The sequence below is a fragment of the Centruroides sculpturatus genome, unplaced genomic scaffold (genome assembly GCF_000671375.1).
Source record: "Centruroides sculpturatus isolate CEXI.00-Female unplaced genomic scaffold, Cexi_2.0 scaffold197, whole genome shotgun sequence".
Lineage (NCBI taxonomy): Eukaryota > Metazoa > Arthropoda > Arachnida > Scorpiones > Buthidae > Centruroides > Centruroides sculpturatus.
Window position 1 is genome coordinate 13783 of NW_019384591.1, and position 20042 is coordinate 33824.

Sequence of the window (20042 nt, forward strand, 5' to 3'; positions counted from 1 at the left end):
AGTGTGACGTAAGCGCCCGGAAGACATTTTGTGATTCGAAACTATAATGCTAATTGGGTCACAACTTTGCAACATGTTGAATTCCGTTTTGAAACCGTCGCTGAAGTAGAATAAACATATGGAAACGTTGCAAAGCGTCGAGCAGAAACTCTGCACTTGCGTGAAGCACAGTTTCTGTTCTAAATTCAAAGCAAAAGAAGTTTGTGAATTCTACTGTCGCTGTCGCCTTCAATTGCGTGAACGATGACAGGGCCAAGAAAAAAAAGGCCCCACCGAGATTTGAACTCGGATCACTGGATTCAGAGTCCAGAGTGCTAACCATTACACCATGGGACCTCGCCAGATCCGCCTGCCGCATATCACCTTAATGCATTGCAGATTGCCTTATCGACTATCGCGTAAAGATATCGCCGCATCTGTTGTTGCCGATAATGGAAGTCTCTCCGTCTACACTTTCTCGTTAAAAAGCGAAGCTGTTGCCACAAATCTGTCGCGAACAGAATGACGGTTGAGGTCGGCGGACATGGTGAAAAAGAATTTAAGAAACGTGTTTCGTTTCGTCGTGTGGAAAGCAAACGGATCGTAAATTGTCGATGGCTGTCCGTGATCGGTGTCTAAATAATCGAATCACTAATTCGTTTCAAGCGTGTTTTTATCGGAAGCGGTCACGGCGCTCGCACCACAGAGGCACAATACTGACACTTGCATTGCACCAAATCGTGCAATGCAAGTGTCAGTTGGAGAACGTCGCGATTTCCACTACGAAAGACAGCGTGCGATCGAAAATACTTAACGAATTTCAGCCGAATCGTTGAACGACGCCCATCAAATTAGTTAACGCGAAGAAAGGTGAGGATGTTCCGCCCTGCGCGATATACGACGGAGGACGATAACTCTTTTGCGACACTCAAATCTCCGTTGCATGTGACGAACGAACCAAGAAATGTCCGTTGGCACGCTGTTTGGTTTATAAACGGGCTTTCGAGAAGCTGCTCACGCGGAGGTCTCATGGTGTAACGGTAAGCACTCTGGACTTTGAATCCAGCGATCCGAGTTCGAATCTCGGTGAGACCTTTTGTTTTTTTCTGTCGCCGAAGTTCGTGCCCTATGCAATTACGACGCCTTAGAACGTATAGAAAAGTCTGCCGCAGGATAGCATACAGTGCGTGTATGTCCAACCGTATTGCACTGAATGAAAAATGTTCATTGTGACATTTATTGTGTAATGGACTTACAATAGCCAAGTGGTTTTGACCAATACATATCTATTCTACCCGTTGTAGTCGCTGGCAGAATATTAAAAACATTTTATACTTTACCTTTTTCCATCTACAAATCAAATAAGTCTTTTGAAAGAATGGGTTGACGAATTTACAATTTAATGAAAAGTTGTACCTGGTGATTGGACATGGCGACAAGTGAAGACATTTTAAATCGCAGTAATTTTAATCTTGGAAAGTTATTAGATTTTAATGCTAACGATATTTCGTGATATTAATTAAAGTATGCGTGTTAAGCAGAAACACCAAAAACCAGTAAGTTTTGTTCGTGTTAAATATCGTAAGTTTTTGTGGACGAAATATTTAAATCATCCCCACACAGAAACGAAAAAAAAAAAACGATATTATTTCTTTATAAGCCATTTATTTTCAAAATTCTTAAAGTTGCAATTAAAAAACTAACGAGCAATTATTTATTGTGACACGGTCACAATGCCGGGCGGCAATTTTAAATCATATTTTTAATTTATTTAATTTCAAATATATGCCGTCCATCTCAAATTACTACTGTAGTGTCTCGTCCCGGTACATCATACTTTTCCTGTCAGCAATAGAGTCGCGCCTGTCATCTATTTTAACTCCTGAAATTTCAGGGGAAATGTTTTGAATTGAAATAAGGTGACTTCCGCTTTGCATCGAAAGTTCATATATAATTAATCGAAAGAGGAGGCCTCGATTAACTACATATGAACTTTCCGATGCAATCAACTCCTAACCTTTTCATATCTGATCTCGACTTTCATCTACCTAACTGCGTTGTCGAGATTAAGGAAGGCCAGACAGTGGGCATTTATAGATCTACAATGGGTTCAAATTGCAGCCCAACAACAATATATAAACAACAGTTCCAGAACATTCTACCATTGCTCAATTTAAGTCGAATCCTACTCAAATCGAAATAGTTTATGAACGCCTTCGAATATCCTAACTCTAAGAAAATGGATTACACCTCGTCTCTGTGGGCGTGAGTGAAAGACTACAGACAAAAAGCAGAATGGTCCGTCTCTATAGAAAGACAGACTCAAAAACCCCCGAAATCGAAATTCTGTCAAAATATCGAAATTTTTAGCATTAAACTGAGACGCAACGCAACAATAGAATTTCGACAATTGTCTGTTGCATTGTTCGAATGCGTTTGTTTCGAGTGTTTTCGGAGTTTTGCTGCAGTTTTTGCGATTATTTTAAGTAAGTTTAGTCCCTGATCGTTCTAGATTTAGGTATTTTTTAACATTGCTAGGTACTAAATCACAATTAGCAGCGATAATTTTGCCACAACGAATATTCCATTACAACTTTATATTCATTTTTGTTTAGAATTTTTCTTATACTTAAAACGATCATTTTCTAAAACTTTCTGTCGTATTTACATTATGATTTTTTAATATTCTCTTAATTTAACGTTCGTTCTACAATATTTAATACTCGGTTTTTATTGTTTGCAGGATGGATAATTTTAAAGCGCTAAAGAATTGGAACAACTGTGGAGGAGAGAGTGCGGAGGAAAGTTCCTCGACATCAGGATCGTCGTCCTCTTCGATTCGAGTGATTCGCGTGCGTCCGAAAGAAGTGCTGGAGGGTGCGAAGGAACCCGACAAGAAACGGGTGATTGTCACCATTCCCGATGAGAGCACCTCGTCTGTCATCGACTACCTGGAACAGCGATATCCAGAAGTTCATTTATCTAACCATATTATAGACTTTATAAAATTTACTTTTAAAAATAACTATTTCGCAATTTCCACAGATTACTGGTTAATTTAAAGTTTATTCATAACTATAAGTTGTTACAAATCAGCAACATGCAGAGCATCAAGAAACCTTGTACATTGTATTATTTGACGTACCCATTAATTAAATAATAAATAAGAAGACATAGCCATAATACCCAAGAATATTTACAGTAGTCACATACATACAATTATATACATAGTGGGTATTATGAAAGAAAGGTATACAGAACAGGCGCAAATAAAAAAAAAATCAAAATTAAAAAGTTAAATAATATTTCTATACGGAGTATAGATTTTATGTGAGTTATAAATAAATTATTTAAATTATTAATATTTTGACTTTTACATTTTACAAACATTGCTATTTATAATTACAGAAAATTTATATAAAATTGTACAATTACGAAATATTATAAAATAGAGTTGATACAAAGTTTACATAATTATACAGAAATAATTTTATAAGTATAACAGTTACAATAAAATTTTTACATACAAATGTGTAGGTGATTAAAATTACAATCGAAGCAGAAGTATTTTTATTGCCACTGATCATTAAATACAAATTTATTATTAACATTTTTCCATATAATATTTTCAGTGCCAAAGTATAGAGCGTTGTGTTCCCTGTCAGTAAAGTTCTTATAGTTAGCTTTTAGTTTGAAGTTTGCCTCATCACGTATTTTATTTATTACAAAAGTTGCGTTTGATTTTTTATTTTCAAAAATAAGGGCGCATCTCGCTTTCCAGATGACCCTCATGGTCAAAGCAGTAACCCAATTAATTAAGTAATTATTTTGGTTTTTAACAGGGAAATTGGAATGGAATTTTACGTTTTGCTAGCAGATACATATATTATAAATTTTGTCTACCAGTGCCAAGTTTGCTCAGCGATGTGGCACTCAAAAAATACGTGATAGATACTTTCATTGTGGTCACACCGAGGACAACGAGCAGTAATTACACGCTGGTAGGTGTGAAGATGTTCATCACGATGTTGTTCAAAATTTTTCACGCGAGTTCTCTCCAGTCAGCAGGGAGCCTTCCAACATTTACCCAGGTCTCATTCCAATTGATCGTAGTATCCATTAGATTTTTGTTGATACTTTGCTTATGAATGTTCGTGTAGACTGTACTGGGCCTTAATTTATTACCGATTTGGTCATTATTAATTATGGTAGTAACAATTTCTCTCCATATTTTATATTTACTACAGTTGTTGATAAGGAAGGGGAAATTATCATTTTTAGTAACACGTTTAACAATAGGACCTAATATATAATGGGCAATGAGAGCAAGAGCATGGTTCTGATTTTTTATAGCATTAACCATATTAGCCAGTTGGAGGGAGTATTCCAGACTCTTAATGTCCCACACTTTCCATCCTCCCTGATTGAAATTATTTCTTATTATAATCTTTTTAAGTGGCTCAAAATCACTCTTCCAAATATATCTAAAAATGATTTTATCGAGATGTTTGATATCTTATTTTTCTTAAATCAGTGATATAAAGGTTAAACATTACTCTGCCAATTAAGAATTTATTTACAATAGTGACACGGTCAGGTAGGTAAAACCAAACGGTTTCCCAGTTGGAAATCGCGTTTTTAATTTTATGAGACATGCTCTTAAAATTGTTTTGATTGCTATCTTTACCATACCATACACCTAAAATTTTGATACTGTTGACAGTACTGATGTTCATGATATCACATGTAATGTTGCCGTTAATATTAAACAATTTACTTTTATATTTTATTGTTAATTGTCTACTTGGACTTTACTTATTAATAGGACTTTATACTGGTGTCCAAAGATCGGCACAGTACTAAGAGTTAGTTCAGGAAATAACAAAATGTCTTTATTATATCACCTATAGTAATAATTTCTGTTTCTGTTTCTGTAAACAGAAATTATTACTACAGGTGATATAATAAAGAAATTTTGTTATTTCATGAACTAACTCTCAGTACTGTGCCGATCTTTGGACACCAGTATAAAGTCTTATTAATAAGTAAAATCCAAGTAGACAATCAACAATAAAATATTAAAATTTAAGGACGGTTAGGCTTTTACAATTTACTTTTATTTTCATTGATTCTCATACCAGTTAAACTGCTGAACAATTTTATTTTTTCAATGGTGTTGTTGAGGGCCACATCAGTGCAAACAGATTACATAAAAACTTAAAGTTTACAAGTGAAGATAAACAACAAAATGAAATTAATTTCTTAGATGTCACCATAAAAAAAGAGAAGAAACAAGTGTATCATTTAGTAAGTATGAAAAACTATGTAATAATGGTAAAACTATTAACTTTAAATCTTACTGTCCTTTAGAAAATAAAAGAATGTCTTTATTATGGAATTGAGAAAAATATTAAATCGAACAACTCAGCAAGAAAATATAAACATCGAAGTAAAACAATTGTTTAAAAAATTTCAGTTAAATGATTATCCGAAGTATATTCTCTGTAAGTGGTACAATTTATATTTAAAACGTAGATTTAATGTTAAAAACAACATAGAAGATATTTCTTATGTAAAGTTTCCTTATGTTACTAATGTTTTTGAAAAATATAAACCGATATTTAAAGAATTTTCTATATGCATAGTTGCGAATCAAAAGAATAAGATGTCAAACATTATCAACATAATAAATAGTGAAAATTCGCCCAGAGACCAATTTAAGATCGCCGGTGTCGTATATAGAATGTCATGTACATGTGGAAGCCCAAATTATTACATTGGAGAAACCGGAAGAAGATTGGAGTTGAGAGTAAAGGAACATGAGGCGGCCATTAGACTGAGAAGAATGGAATCAGCATGGTTTTTACATTGTAGAGAATTTAATTGTAATATAAATATAAAAAATACTAAAATATTGTATAGAATAGAAAATAATTTAGAAAGAAAAATTGTAGAACATTTTTGTATCGCCGAACATGTAAATTTGCTTAATTTGAATGCTGGAATGATTGTTGATGCATGATGGGAACGGCTGTTGGGTATAAAACGTAACCAGCGAATAACATCTTGATGTATCCGCTGAGTAGGCCTAGATGGCGAAATGCATTTATGGATAAAATTAATAAAGTGATGATTGTTCCTTGCCATTTGTTTGTCTTGTTTTTGCTCATAGAATCCTCGAAGTCGGAAATAGAAAGAGAATAATTTTTACTTGTTTTAACTAAAAATTTTTATTTTTAGTGTGTTAATGAAAGAAGAGTTTCGAAAGACAATCTTATAAAAGTTATTTAAGTAAAACAAGCAATGAATTATTGTGACATCATCACAATGCGGGGCTGCAATTTTTAATCTTATTTTAAAAAATTATTTAATTAAAAATATATGCTTTTACCTGAAGCGACGGGGGAAAATATAATATACATTTAATTATCAATCTCGAATTCTTACTTAAACACATCACAGTAACATCACAATACGTTCTTCGAAACGTTTAGTAGAAACTTCTCTGTTTTAAAAGAAAAATAAAAAAAATGATGCAAAAAATTTAAAAAATTAAATAAAAAAATACACCGACACATAAAAGTGCCGAGAAAAATTCGTATAATTTTAACTAGTTACCTCTTATCAACAGGTGATGACAAGAATAAAGCTCTAAACCATTTTCCGATATCAGGACGGCAAGTTGCTCTCATTCGTCACTGGATTGCTGATAATTATCGGATTAGAATGTAGTAGGAGGACGTTTTCTTACATGAGTCCGCCGATAGAGTGATCGTTCTTTGAGTTAGGATAAGTTATCTAATAATAAATGTTTAATAAACTAAAGTAAGGGATACGTAGAAGCTACTAAATCTACATACAACTACAATTATCTGCTTGATGGGATAATACATATCTATATATACCGTACTTTATATGTACTTGGACCGAGAGAGTGTACAATTCTAATTACAGTTTTAAGTACAATAACTCAATGTTTTTGGATCATGTTCATGCCATGATTGCGAAGACGTTTTATGACTGCTCTTTCTTATAACAATAATTATGTAGTAGATTTTGCCAAATGACATCTACCTCCATTCTTTTATTTAAATTAATCGAATTTAACTGTTATAATAATTCAGTTTCTAAAACAGTTTTTTATATAGAATTTTTTCAATCGTAACATTCTTTTTACTTATCGTACAACCGTGTCCGCGCAACACAAAAACTAAGAGTACTGTCTATAATCTAATCTAATTGATGTCACGTGTTCCTCCGATCTCGTATGTAACTTTCTCCTCGTTTCACCAATAAAATTATCGTTTTCCTTACCTGTACTACTTAGTTTATACACTATACACTTCCCAACGTCTCAAACTAACTTTGTATGCAGTGAAGACTTGTATTTTTTTATTAACTTTTGCATTTTCTGTATTACGTTAACGGTATAATTTTTTTCAATTCTGTTCTCTGTATATATTGACAATTCAAGTTAATTACATCCCGAAAAATTGAACGGAGAGTACACTATATCAGACAAGGCATACCAGTAATGTTGCTAAGCAAAACTGCAGAACAACTCTATGATCCTGCAGTGAAACCAAGACCGTTGGGTGTTGCTGAGTACTTAACAAAATCTGCCAAGATGTGTAATACATGCAATTGTTTGATGCAATTGTCTCATTGTCATAAAAACAACAATATTCAAATCATGCAATAACCAAAAAGATTAATTTGAAATTAACATCTATTCGTTCATATTATTTTTAACTGTTTCACTTTATTTCCTGGTAGAAGCTATTTTACACTAGGAAATAAAATGAAACATATAAATGCATATGAAGCTAATTGTTCTGTTTTATTTTATATTATACGTTAATTAAAGTATTTATTAAAGGGGTCATTTACTGACCCTCATGGTCGTCAGTGTTTCAAATTTTGTCGAAAGGTTATGACAGATTTGATTTATTCATACCCGCCATCGATAAACATCGAAAGGAATGTCTTAAGGAAGGTGTTTTTCTGCAGAAAATTAGTCTTTATTTGGGTGCGAGACAAGTGAAGAAAATCCGAAATCTTCCACGTCGGTAACCACGTGCTCGATGGTTTAATCCACTCGGACACTGAAGCGCTTATTTTATATATAACAGAGCCACTTGTCAAGATTATAATAAATACAAAGGCGTTAGTGTTTCGTCCGGAAAAATAAAAGTTTTTCGCTGTAAAGACACGTATTCTTTTGAACCATTTTCATATTCCTTCTGTCATATATAACGGAACAAAAAAAAATAATGATGGGTAAAGACCGAGCAATTCCCGAAATTTTGCATACATTTTTTGGAGTCGGGACACCGTTAATCGTCGAGAAATGGGAAAACTTTGGGTTTGTTTTGTACGTGTAAAAGAGCAGAAATTGGTTCACTTTCATGGAAACGATTCCTGTGCGTTTATAGAAAATGTCTATAGTTTTGCAGAGAAGTTTGGGTACTGCGAGATTGATGCTATTTAATTTTATTAGTTAAAGGTTGATGGTGTAAGGTGATAGAAATGTCTCGAAAGGGTCGGGCCTAACAAAGATTTTCATCGTTATTCTTATCATATAAAACTCATTTATACCCAGAAAATAGAGTTTTTCGACATTTTATAATAAATTGTTTTGTATCTTTTATGTAAAAGATTTTCAATAAAATTCGATAAGAGATTGTAAATGTTAACGAGAAAGTTAAGAAACTCCTTACTAGATTTTAAATTTTTTTTCATACACAATTACGTGTTTGACAACATTTCATATAAATTGATAAAACAACATTAATTTTAATGCCATTTTTCAACAATGTTGTCGATGTAACAATTTCCAATTGTTTCAATTGTTGAAGCGAATGAAGCGTTCTTTCGAAAAAATTCGTTTGCGATTTTCTAGTGAGAAAATGAAAAGAGAAAGGTAAATTTAATCAAAAGTAATGTTTACGAATGACATTTCTTTGATATTGATTTAAAATTTCATCTCAGAATTATTGGATTAATAATGTAAGTTATTCAATTTCATTAATGACTTAAAAATTAATTTTTTGATTAAAAGTCATTTAATAGGTCTTTACTCGAATTTGTAATATGAATTAAGAGTAACAAATATTATTACTTTGACTTTCCGTAGAAATACAATGATTTGCCCGTCAATGATTTTTTCTCCGCTTACAAAGGAGATTCACGATTCGAGGTGAGCAAGCCTAAGAAAATTGGAGGATTTAAGCAGTTTTTCAAAAGTATATTTTGTAAACTGTTGCGCTGTTGTTGCGTAAAAGGAGAAACTTCCGATTCACCGGTAACACTCGAGTTTCTTTGCTTTTCCCTGTTTTCAATTAACGAACTTTGCAATTAAATATTTTATAATTGTAGAAGTGCGAATCGGAGGGTTTTCAAATTGGACTTGAACGTCTAATCAATACAAAAGACAAGTACAAATTCCAAGAAATTGGTGAAGGATCTTTTGGCACAGTCTATGTGGGTCGGTCTAAAAGTTCCGACAAAACAATCGCTGTCAAAGCCATCAAGAAACGACGGTATTTTGTTAATCAGGTATGTATTGAGCATTGTTTTCCATATTCTTTTTATGTATGGTGCTAAAAACGATAAAATGTCTGTAAAGGAGTTGGTAGAATCCAACAATGTATTACAGTACTTTATTTCATATTTGGCACATGAAGTATGTACTGTACAATTGACTGAAGAAACACAGTTCATTTATATAATAATGTTGTTAATACTTTTCAAAAATATTCTATAAACAATTAACAGATAATATATTAATGTCATATTTTGCATATATTAATTATTTATTTCAGCAATTCAATATTGACAAAGAAGGAGTTGCTTGGCGCCGAGTATCCAGTCATCCTCACATTGTCGGTTTTATTGGCTTATTCGAAACTGATATTAGGTAAGCTTTACGTTTTTTAATATTACTGATTTGTAATATCTTACGTGTTTCGGGTAATAAACTATTCGTGTTTTTCAGTCACTGTTTCGTCTGTGATTATGTGAATGGAGAGAATTTGACCGACTTCTTGGAAATAAATGGAATATTATCGGAAACCCAAGCTAAGACGATCGGTGCACAGCTTGCTTCGGCTATTATTTATATTCACAATAAAGGTGCTTTATCTAAATATATTTATACATATAAATTTTCTTACGTATACACAGTGTGATAAATTATTTTACTCTCTCCGATAGAAATTATTCACAGAGATATAAGCTCGAACAACATCTTAATAGATAAGAAAAATGAAGCACATTTGATTGACTTTGGTCTGTGCACAGTAAGTACTGTACTATACGCCTCTTACTGTTCTTCAATTGTACTTTTCTTATAATTTAATGTTTTTCAGTTCGAACGCCGTCCAACAGACTTCTGCGGCACTCTGTTCTATTTATGCCCAGAAATTCTTCAACGGAAGGAATACGGTAAGAAATGTTATTTACATTTAATGGATTTTTTATTTCTTTCTTTTATTGGTAAAATCAATGTATGGTTTACAGACGCTTACTGCGATTGGTGGGCGTTTGGAGTTGTATTATATCAGATTTTGGTTGGCAAAACTCCAATGGACGTTTATCTGGAAGAAATTATGACCATTGAAGATTTCCAGTCGTTGCCGATAACCGAAAAATTGCAAAGTAAGTAACAATTCAAAAGTGGTTAAGAAATAAAGAAAGCGATGATTAATTAATATAAAAATGTCATTGCAGTTGCTGAAGAAGTGGAGTTGACGTATCCTTTTGAACTACCGCAGGATGCCAAAGAAATAATCCAGGATTTGTTACAGAAAGTAAGTTTATAATGCATTTTATGTAATTAATTTTCTGATTTTTCTACTATACATTTCACGAGAGAAAAATTTTTTTGAATATTTTTTTTAATATGTTGTGTAGTTTATTTTGATACATTACACGTTTTATATTATCTTAAACCATACAACTTAAACCATACAACTTAAGCCTACAAGCGCAAGCGGTCGCGCTTGTAGGCTTCCGGATTCGGAATGGAAGCAGAAGGAGACTACCGAAAGAAGTACACACCACAGATTAACATTTAACAAAAAATACTCGTTTATTGGTAGCTATTATTTAATTTCAGAAGCTTAGCACAATGGCTACAAAAACTATTATAGATGCTTAGCCCGATTGCTAAAAAAGACAGGGATAAACCTATCGCGACCCTGACCGGGAGAGAGAGCTAGCAGTAAGTTCGCGAGATGATAAATACCTTAAAATACTCGTGAGTCCTAGACGTATCGATGCGACGTAGATGTGAAAGTTCGGAAACTCAGTTCAGAGAGCAATCCGTTTTTGTCTTCTTGGGCGGCGGCGAGCAACGACCGCTGGAACGGTGGGTCGGAACACTCACACACACTTTAGAAAAGGTGAAGACGACTGCTCCTGGTTGTCATCACCCATCCCTTTTATTTAGGGGTTTCTTCTGGGTTTTTCCCATGACTTGGTTAAGATTTTTAGTATTTTAGGTCCAATATTCAGATGTTGACTCGTTGGTTTCGGGTGGCACATTCAATGCGTCACCTACAATAAGGAAGTAAGTCCGTGAGAAACAGGTTATATTATCTCTTGGATGATTTTTCTCTCGAAAAATTTGTTTGAATAAATTTTTTCGTCAGGCCCGGGCTGACAATTAACTATTATTATTGTTGACCATTTCAGAATCCCGAGGAACGTCTTACAGAAGAAAACATCAAAAATCACAAATTTTTCGATGATGTGTCGTGGCCTATAATGCCAGAAAATTAAATTATTATTTAAGATATGCACAGAAATGTTCGAATGAATTATTTCTGTCCTTTTATTTTAATTTTAAATATACACAAATGTTTTCGTTTAATTAATTTCATACTTTATTAGAAATAAAGCTTAATTAATTACTAATGGTTTCCGCACATTTTGATTGTGTTACTGGTCTGACTTTTATATGATCCGCATGTTAAATACATTATTATAAATGATATGTAATTAGGAATCACTCAGTGGCACGTTGTTCATGGAAGCTGTGGAAATTCTGCTTCCCTCGTTTTATTTTAAATATAAATACATATTGTGCCAGTTATTCTCAACCTTTTTATCGTCACGGTTCACTTTTAATAATTTAAAAATTTGGTTTTACACACGGTTACTTTGGTAATTATCGCAAAACAACCAGTGACGTCATAACTGTGATTTTTAAACGAAGTTGTTTATTTAGGTATTTTCTAAACGCCTTGGTAACTACCGGCAATTACCCGTAACACTGGTACAAACGCGCTCTAGGAAGGTAAAACCGATTAAACTACTTGTCTGACGTCGCTTATGTATGGATATTTGCAGTAGTTGAGAATCACTGTATCGTGTATCGTGCGATTATTTTCATATTTTAGCGTAATTTTAATTACTTAAAATTAACACTTTATCATATCCGCAGTATGTATTTTATCACAAACTTCTATACACGTGAAAAATAACGATAAGATTGTATATTCGAATATAAATTTGTATATGCATATTCCTAAATGAAGCGCTGTGTTGTCGAATACGGAACAGCTTGCAGGGCGAAAATATCTGATTAGTGTAGAGCAGCAGATTACAGGCATTCGCGCGCTTTACAGAGCACCAAACTCGTGCGATGGTGGAAAAGACGATCGTGGAACTATTCGAAGTAGTATCTATCTATCTTCTCAGCAATATTGGCTACTTATATTAATAAACAAACACACCTGATTTGTATTTGACAAGTTATTTTCTTTATTCGAACGTGTTCGGCCTATTTGTATAGGCCATTTTCAGACTTTAACGTTGTTCGTTCCAATAGAACCAATAGTTCGAAATTCATTTGAATTTGAACTTTTAACAAATTATGTGTATAAATAAATAGTTAACAATAATATCAAAAACGTGTTGCAACTTAACAATAACATGAAAAACACGTACATTAAAGATAAATATATAATAAAATATAATCTAAAATCGCGTTGCAACATAACTATAAAATAAAACAAAAACAAAAAACAAAAATTATATCAACTTTAACTGAGTCTGAACTACTAATTCCTATAAACTCCAGATCATAAAAATGTTTATGGATTATTAAAACCCATAGTTTTTCAATTTTATATTTCCAAGCCGTTGGTAATGCTTTTGCATCTTTTGCATTTAGGCCTCTGTCCCTCATCTTACTTTTGTAAATCTCTATTTTTTCCATTTCCATTGCGATGGAAGGTGAGTGCCCTGTTCTAATAATCTTGGCTTCATCCCATTTGACTACTGCTCCGTCTGACTGTGCCATACTTGCTAATATCGTATTATTAAGTTTTTTATTTACACTATATTTGTGCTCCTTTACTCGTACTTTAAGGTTTCATCTGGTCACTCCTATATACTCTTTCTCAATACCTAACTGTTGGTTCTCAAAGGAGATACTGTACTGTACACACCCGGTTGCTCTTCCAACTTAATTTTGTCTTTGTCGTTTCTTAATAATCTATAAATATTGGGTGCTCGTTTATAGATTATATTTTAGTTTTTGTATTTTCCTAATTCCTTCACCACCTTCCTTGTTTGTTCATTGTATGTGAACTTGTTGAATGTAGTACTGTTGTTATGTTTTGCATTTGTAGCTTTTTGTTTACCGTAGCTCTTTACAGGGCCTTTGATTGTGGACCTTCTGTATTCTAAACTTCTTGCTACCTGTTGAATTCTATCAATTTCTTTATTCTGGTCTTGTACATTGGTGCAGTACAAGAAAGCCCTTTTGATCAATGCCTAAAACGCAGATAATTTATATTTATGCGGGTTTCGACCATGAGGGTATGTATAAAGGAGCGTGTGTTGGTTTCAAATATACGTTCGTTTGTATGTTTCCCAGTTTGAATTCCATGTTAATATCCAACAAATGGATGTTCTTTCGGATTTTTTGTTCTAATTTTAGCTTCAATCCGTGCTCATTGTTGTTGATTGCTGTTAAGAAATCATTAAGGCGTTGGTCATCTTTCCAAATTATTAATATATCATCAACGTAGCATTTGTATATTACAATGCTATCGGAGAAATCTTTGAGGATGTTCTTTTCTAATTTCCTTATTACAAGTTCACATAGGAGCCCTGACATAGGACTTCCCATGGGAACTCCTTTCTTTTGTTTGTATATCGTTCCATTAAATTTGAAAAATGAATGAAAACAAGTCAGTTTTGCCAAATCTTGCAAGTTTTCTATGAATTTCCCTACTCCTTGATTTTGTTGTATTAAGAATTCAATTAATTCGTTGAAGCACGATGTTAGATTTATGGAGGGGTACAGACTTTCAAAGTCCATCACAGTTCTTATTTCATCGTTCATTAAATTTAAGTTTTGTATTTCTTTTATTAACTTAGTTGGATCATGGGTCACAAAACTATTATCTTCCATTTTTACACTTATGTATTCCTTTAAACGTTTTCCAGTGTGTACGTTGGTGCGTTACACTTCTCTACCACAGGCCTGACTTCTTTGTCCTCTTTGTGTGTTTTCGCAAATGCGAGTATTCTAGGCATCTGATGATTGGGGTTATGTGCCCTTTTTAGGAACGTTAAGACGGACGCCAGTGGTGTTTTTTCAATCTTTCTAACTTTTTTATCCGTGCTTGAAATTATGTTTTCATTTACAACTTCACATTCGGTTTTTTTCTATACTTCTCCATTTATATAACTCGGCAAATACAAATCAGGTGTGTTTGTTTATTAATATAAGTAGCTAATATTGCTGAGAAGATAGATAGATAGTAAGATGGCGGTAGTAAGATATATTTCTTCTGTTGCTTTAAAGTAATCGTTATATTAATATACCAAGGAGACTGTCTGTCTGCGCAGCATTAATCTTTGAACGAAGTGTCTGATTACTTGTTTAGTTAAGCTAGTGCGTGTTCGTTAATCCTCGTTTCCTTTACTGGCTTAAGTATCCGCTGCCACCATGTTTTATGTGGTTTACTTAGCGTTTATACGTCCTTCGTGACGCACTAAGACCCCCCCGTGAGACAGGAATACAGACACTCTGAATGTTTTATTCAGAACCGGAATGCTTTATTCCTAGTTGGACCGGACGATCTCCACTCTTATACATTGGTCAGGGCCGTCTGTCTTGCACGTCCCTCTCTTTCTGGTGTTGCCAGATCTTCCCGTAACAGTTACTAAGGAGTCGTGAGATGGGCGCTGGCCAGACGGCAGCTCGATTCGACTCTTCCTGGTATGTCCGCGCCAAAATCGGGTGCACAGTCGTTATATCCCCATTCGGTGTGGAAATTCAATCAGATGACCATATGTTTTCTAATGATGACACTTTGAATGCGCCATCACTGGGCCGGCCAGGGCGGTGAGAATTAGACTAAATTGAACGACTAGATTCTCACAGTGTAATTGTTTACATGTCGACGTATCAATAAATAGTAGTTATAATTCTTTTCAATCTCCTCCCGGATCTCACAATTTTCTGGAGAATTTTTTGATTTATCTAAATTACGTAAAAAATTGCAATATTTATACTGATGTTCAGACTATATTGGCAAGTCTTTCTTAGAACATAAAACATATTATAATTTATGACGATTTGAACAAAGACGTACCAAAAGAATTATATGACTTAATATTATTAATTTTTCCAATACGGTCTACGAGTGCGTGTGTTCAGTGCAGTTTTTCAACAATGAGCGAATTGATACATCGGCAAGGAACAGTCAGTCAGAGGTCACTAGCATTGCTTTCAATAGAAAAGGAAATTTTAAATACTTTGATAAAATCGACGAATTTGAGGTCGCCGCACGCCACTACGATCATTGAATAACTTATGAATGAAAGAAGAGTTTCGAAAGACAATCTGGAATAGTTGTTTGTTTATGTGCATTATATTGTCCTTTAAAAAAAGATTCGTGCCATCATCTATCCAATGAAAATTTTGGAATTGATATTACGTTACTTTCGGTTCTCTTCGAAGTTTCTGTATAGTAAATTGGAGTTATTAATGTTGCTCCGTTATTTCTTTCTGGTCTTAACTACGTTCTCGTAGCCGGACAGACGGACGACACTGGGAAAATATACGTCTACAATTCTTTTAAATTTTAGTTCAATTAATTACGAATGAAGAAACTTTTTGGAAGTATTTGCGGTTAAATTATACTCAGATGTTCTACCAGCAAAAGAAGAATGGGCAAATAGCAGAAACGGGAAAAATCGTTTGAAAAGCGATCGAACAGATTGCACCAATAATAGGAAGAACCGCGTACTTGTAAAAGTAGTATCTTTTAGCTGTAGGTAGCTTGAAAAAATAACTAAAATGAAACCGAAATTGGTACACGTACTATTTAATTAAGAAGGAAGAAGAAGAATGGAAGAAAGAAAGAAAAATAGTTTAAAAAATTTGTTCATAAAAGGCGTTGTTCAGTATGAAATTTAATGTGTAATATTATGTGGTGCATTTAAGTTCTAAGGTCCTCTCATTTTTTTCTGACAAAATATGTACACAAACAACTTCGGGGTGTCCGAACTGCACGACTGACAGCATACCAGGAAAAGAGTTATCTTTTGTTCGTTTTCCACTTTCTCTTCCTGTGTTCTTCTTCTTTTCGTCGTCTTTCTTGTTTACTCAGTCCTTCATTCTGTGAAGACCATGGGTCCGTGTGACATGGATAGCTTAACATCGATCATCCAACACCATCGAAAAAGGGGGAAACGACAGTCATCCCCTTTGTCTTGTCCTTCGCATGTTGTGAGATTTATAACAATGAATTGATAATTTTTCGTTCCAATTTGTTTCTCTAATTATTTTAAATCGATATTACCAAAAGTTTTGAAAAAAAGACTCTGTAAAGTCGGAAAAATAGGCGAAATTAGTTTCAACGTTAATTAATAGATAAAAAATCTCGTTGTCGCATTTACATAAATCTCCGACATGTGGACCTAAAAAACTTCCTGTTTGGTAGATAATAATTGCTTCAGATAGAATTAAAAATAGGATATAAACATTCATTTAAACAAATGAACAGAGACATGATACAACAGAATCCATTTGTTTCAGTAATTGGGTCATGGTTTAAGAATAATTTCTTGGGTTAGAAATAGTAGAGTTTGTGTTGGAAAATTCAGGATTTACGCTGAGAAAGTTTTTTTATCTGGTGGAAAAGAAAGTGTTGTGATTAGTGTTTTAGGAAACTTGATATATTAGATCATTGATGTGTTCGATTTATTTTCTTTTGTTGGGGCCGAAAAGAAATGTATTCCACAAGCCATAGGGTGAGATATTGGACTATCACTTTATTTCGATTCTGTGTATATATATTATAGTAAATAATAATGACAATTGTACGTACGTAATTAGTAAAACGTTAAGAAATATAATCAATTCAATAGTGCTATTTCGAACGTGTAATTTTTCGAAAATATATCGAATCATAATTGTAATGCTTACAGTAAATACTTATTAGTGTTATTCATTTGTAATATAAGTCGAAATGTTTATAATTTTAGAACAATATAAGCGTTTCTATCGCAGTTTCTATCGCAGTTACTTCCATTAATCTATTATTCTGTGTTTTTGTTTTTAATGTTTCTTCTGGCGACCTACAAGTGAAATTTGCAACATCTGTAAAAACATCTGCCACAGGATAGCATACAGTGCCTATGTCTTACCATATTGCACTCAATCAAAAATGTTTATTGGAATATTTATTGTGTTATAATAGCCAAACGTTTTTGACCAATAAATATTTAGCCTACCCGTTGTAGTCGCTGTCAGAATAGTAATAATGTTTTATACTTTACTTTTTTTCATTAACAAATCAAACAAGTGTAGAAATTGTGGTAATTTTAACGTAGCAAAGTTATTAGATTTTAATGCTTATTTTAATTAAAGTGTTCGTCGTGTTAAGCGAAAACACCAAAAACCTGCAAGTTTTGTTAGGGTGAAATATCGTAAGTTCTTGTAGACGAAATATTTAAATTACCCGCACAGAAAAGAAGAACGATATTTATAAGCCATTTATTTTCAAAATTCTTAAAGTTGCAATTAAAAAATTAACGGGCAATTGTTTATTGTGACACGGTTACAATGCCGGGCGGTAATTTTTAATCATATTTTAATTTATTTCATTTAAAATATATGCCGTCCATCTCAAATTACTACTGTAGTGTCTCGTCCCTGTACATCACACTTTTGCTGTCAGCAATGAAGTCGTGCCTGTCATCTATTTAATTCCTTTCAGGGGAAATGTTTTGAATGGAAATAACGTGACTTCCGCCTTGCATCGGAAATTCATATATTCTCTTAATCTATTCATATATGATCTCCACTTTCATCTACCAAACTGCATTCTCGAGATTGAGGATAATGAACGACAGTCGGCATTTATATATCTACAACGGGTTCAAATTGCAGCCCAACAACAATATAGAAACAACAGTTCCAGAAGATTCTACCATTGCTCAATTTAAGTGGAATCGACATAGTTTATGAGCGTCTTTGATCATCCTAACTCTAACAAAATGGATTACACCTCGTCTCTGTTGGCGTGAGTGAAAGACTACGGACAAAAAGCAGAATGGTCCGTTTCTATAGACAGAGAGAGTTAGAAACCCCGAAATCGAAATCCTGTCAAAATATCGAAATTTTTAGCATTAAACTGAGACGCAACGCAACAATAGAATTTCGACAATTGTCTGTTGCATTGTTCGAATGCGTTTGTTTCTAGTGTTTTCGGAGTTTTGCTACAGTTTTTGCGACAGTTTTAAGTAAGTTTAGTCCCTGATCGTTCTAGATTTAGATATTTTTTAGCATTGCTTGGTACTAAATCACAATTAGCAGCGATAATTTTGCCACAACAAATATTCCATTACAACTTTTATATTCATTTTTGTTTAGAATTTTTCTTATACTTAAAACGATCATTTTCTATAATTTTCTCTCGTATTTACATTATGATTTTTTAATATTCTCTTAATTTAACGTTCGTTCTACAATATTTAATACTCGATTTTTATTGTTTGCAGGATGGATAATTTTAAAGCGCTAAAGAATTGGAACAACTGTGGAGGAGAGAGTGCGGAGGAAAGCTCCTCGACATCAGGATCGTCGTCCTCTTCGATTCGAGTGATTCGCGTGCGTCCGAAAGAAGTGCTGGAGGGTGCGAAGGAACCCGACAAGAAACGGGTGATTGTCACCATTCCCGATGAGAGCACCTCGTCTGTCATCGACTACCTGGAACAGAGATATCCAGAAGTTCCGGAATGGTCGGTGCAGAGAGAGGCACGCGAGGAAGGAGTCGAAGGGGAGTGTAAATCGATCCTGAAAAAGAGGAGAAAGAAGCCTTGGTGGAAGAAGATTTTCTTCTTCTGGAAGAAATAAATCTCCGAGGTATTCTTACCGGATGTGACTTTTCCACCGATCGTGACTTTTTCTACCCGGATGTGACTTTTATTCCCGATTGTGACTTTTTTACTCGGATGTGGACTTTTACCTGGCTTTGACCTAATGACCGGATGTGACTTTTAATGGCGGTTTGGCGTCTTCCCTTTTCTGCTGGGAATTTTTGGAATGATACATGTCCTTCGTCATCGCTTACGAGGGACGTGTTCTTCCACTTCAGTTAATTAAAGTCGACGGTGACAACTTAGCACTGTCTTCGGTCGTTTGAAATCTCTCAACTGACGATGAAATTCTGATCGAAAATAATGGATTTTCGCCAGCAACGCGTGTGTCGACACTGGACACCCGAATACAAACAAAAGGGAAATATCGCAGTTAGCATATGTCTAAGCCACGATTATAATTATGTCGAACAGTTAAACGTGTATATAAACTTTTACTTAATAAAACTTTTTACATTTACATTGATTGATTACGTGTATCGGTTTAAATATTATATTTGCACATTATATTTCCGGACTAATTTATAATTAAAGTTAAAATAATCTTTTTAACAATTAAACCGACATTCCGAGCAGAAGAAGACGTATACGGTTCATAACGAAAGAAAAATATAAAAATAAAAGAAGTAAAACTCATTTAAAAAACTTACAAA

The 20042-nt window shown here is 33.8% G+C and overlaps 3 protein-coding genes and 2 non-coding genes across 5 annotated transcripts; 4 read left to right on the forward strand and 1 right to left on the reverse strand.

Moving 5' to 3' along the window:
* Positions 1–264: 264 nt before the first annotated feature.
* Trnaq-cug lies at positions 265–336 on the reverse strand. Its single transcript has one exon. It is a non-coding gene; the product is annotated as a tRNA-Gln (tRNA).
* Positions 337–1002: 666 nt separating this feature from the next.
* On the forward strand, positions 1003–1074 carry Trnaq-uug. The gene has a single exon. It is a non-coding gene; the product is annotated as a tRNA-Gln (tRNA).
* A 3975-nt stretch (positions 1075–5049) lies between these two features.
* On the forward strand, positions 5050–6027 carry LOC111624737. Its single transcript, XM_023367661.1, has 2 exons — positions 5050–5483; positions 5625–6027. Exons 1-2 carry the CDS (start codon positions 5372–5374, stop codon positions 5999–6001), a joined length of 489 nt encoding a protein of 162 aa, XP_023223429.1. The 5' UTR covers positions 5050–5371; the 3' UTR covers positions 6002–6027.
* A 2302-nt stretch (positions 6028–8329) lies between these two features.
* Positions 8330–11787, forward strand: LOC111624758 (protein kinase C iota type-like). The gene is made up of 10 exons (XM_023367697.1): positions 8330–8344; positions 9116–9283; positions 9358–9537; positions 9804–9898; positions 9977–10113; positions 10195–10280; positions 10350–10425; positions 10501–10638; positions 10711–10790; positions 11677–11787. Exons 1-10 carry the CDS (start codon positions 8330–8332, stop codon positions 11761–11763), a joined length of 1062 nt encoding a protein of 353 aa, XP_023223465.1. The 3' UTR covers positions 11764–11787.
* Positions 11788–18656: 6869 nt separating this feature from the next.
* LOC111624738 lies at positions 18657–19806 on the forward strand. The gene is made up of 2 exons (XM_023367662.1): positions 18657–18753; positions 19012–19806. The coding sequence occupies exons 1-2, from the start codon at positions 18698–18700 to the stop codon at positions 19364–19366; spliced, it is 411 nt and encodes a 136-aa protein (XP_023223430.1). The 5' UTR covers positions 18657–18697; the 3' UTR covers positions 19367–19806.
* The last annotated feature ends 236 nt before the right edge of the window (positions 19807–20042 follow it).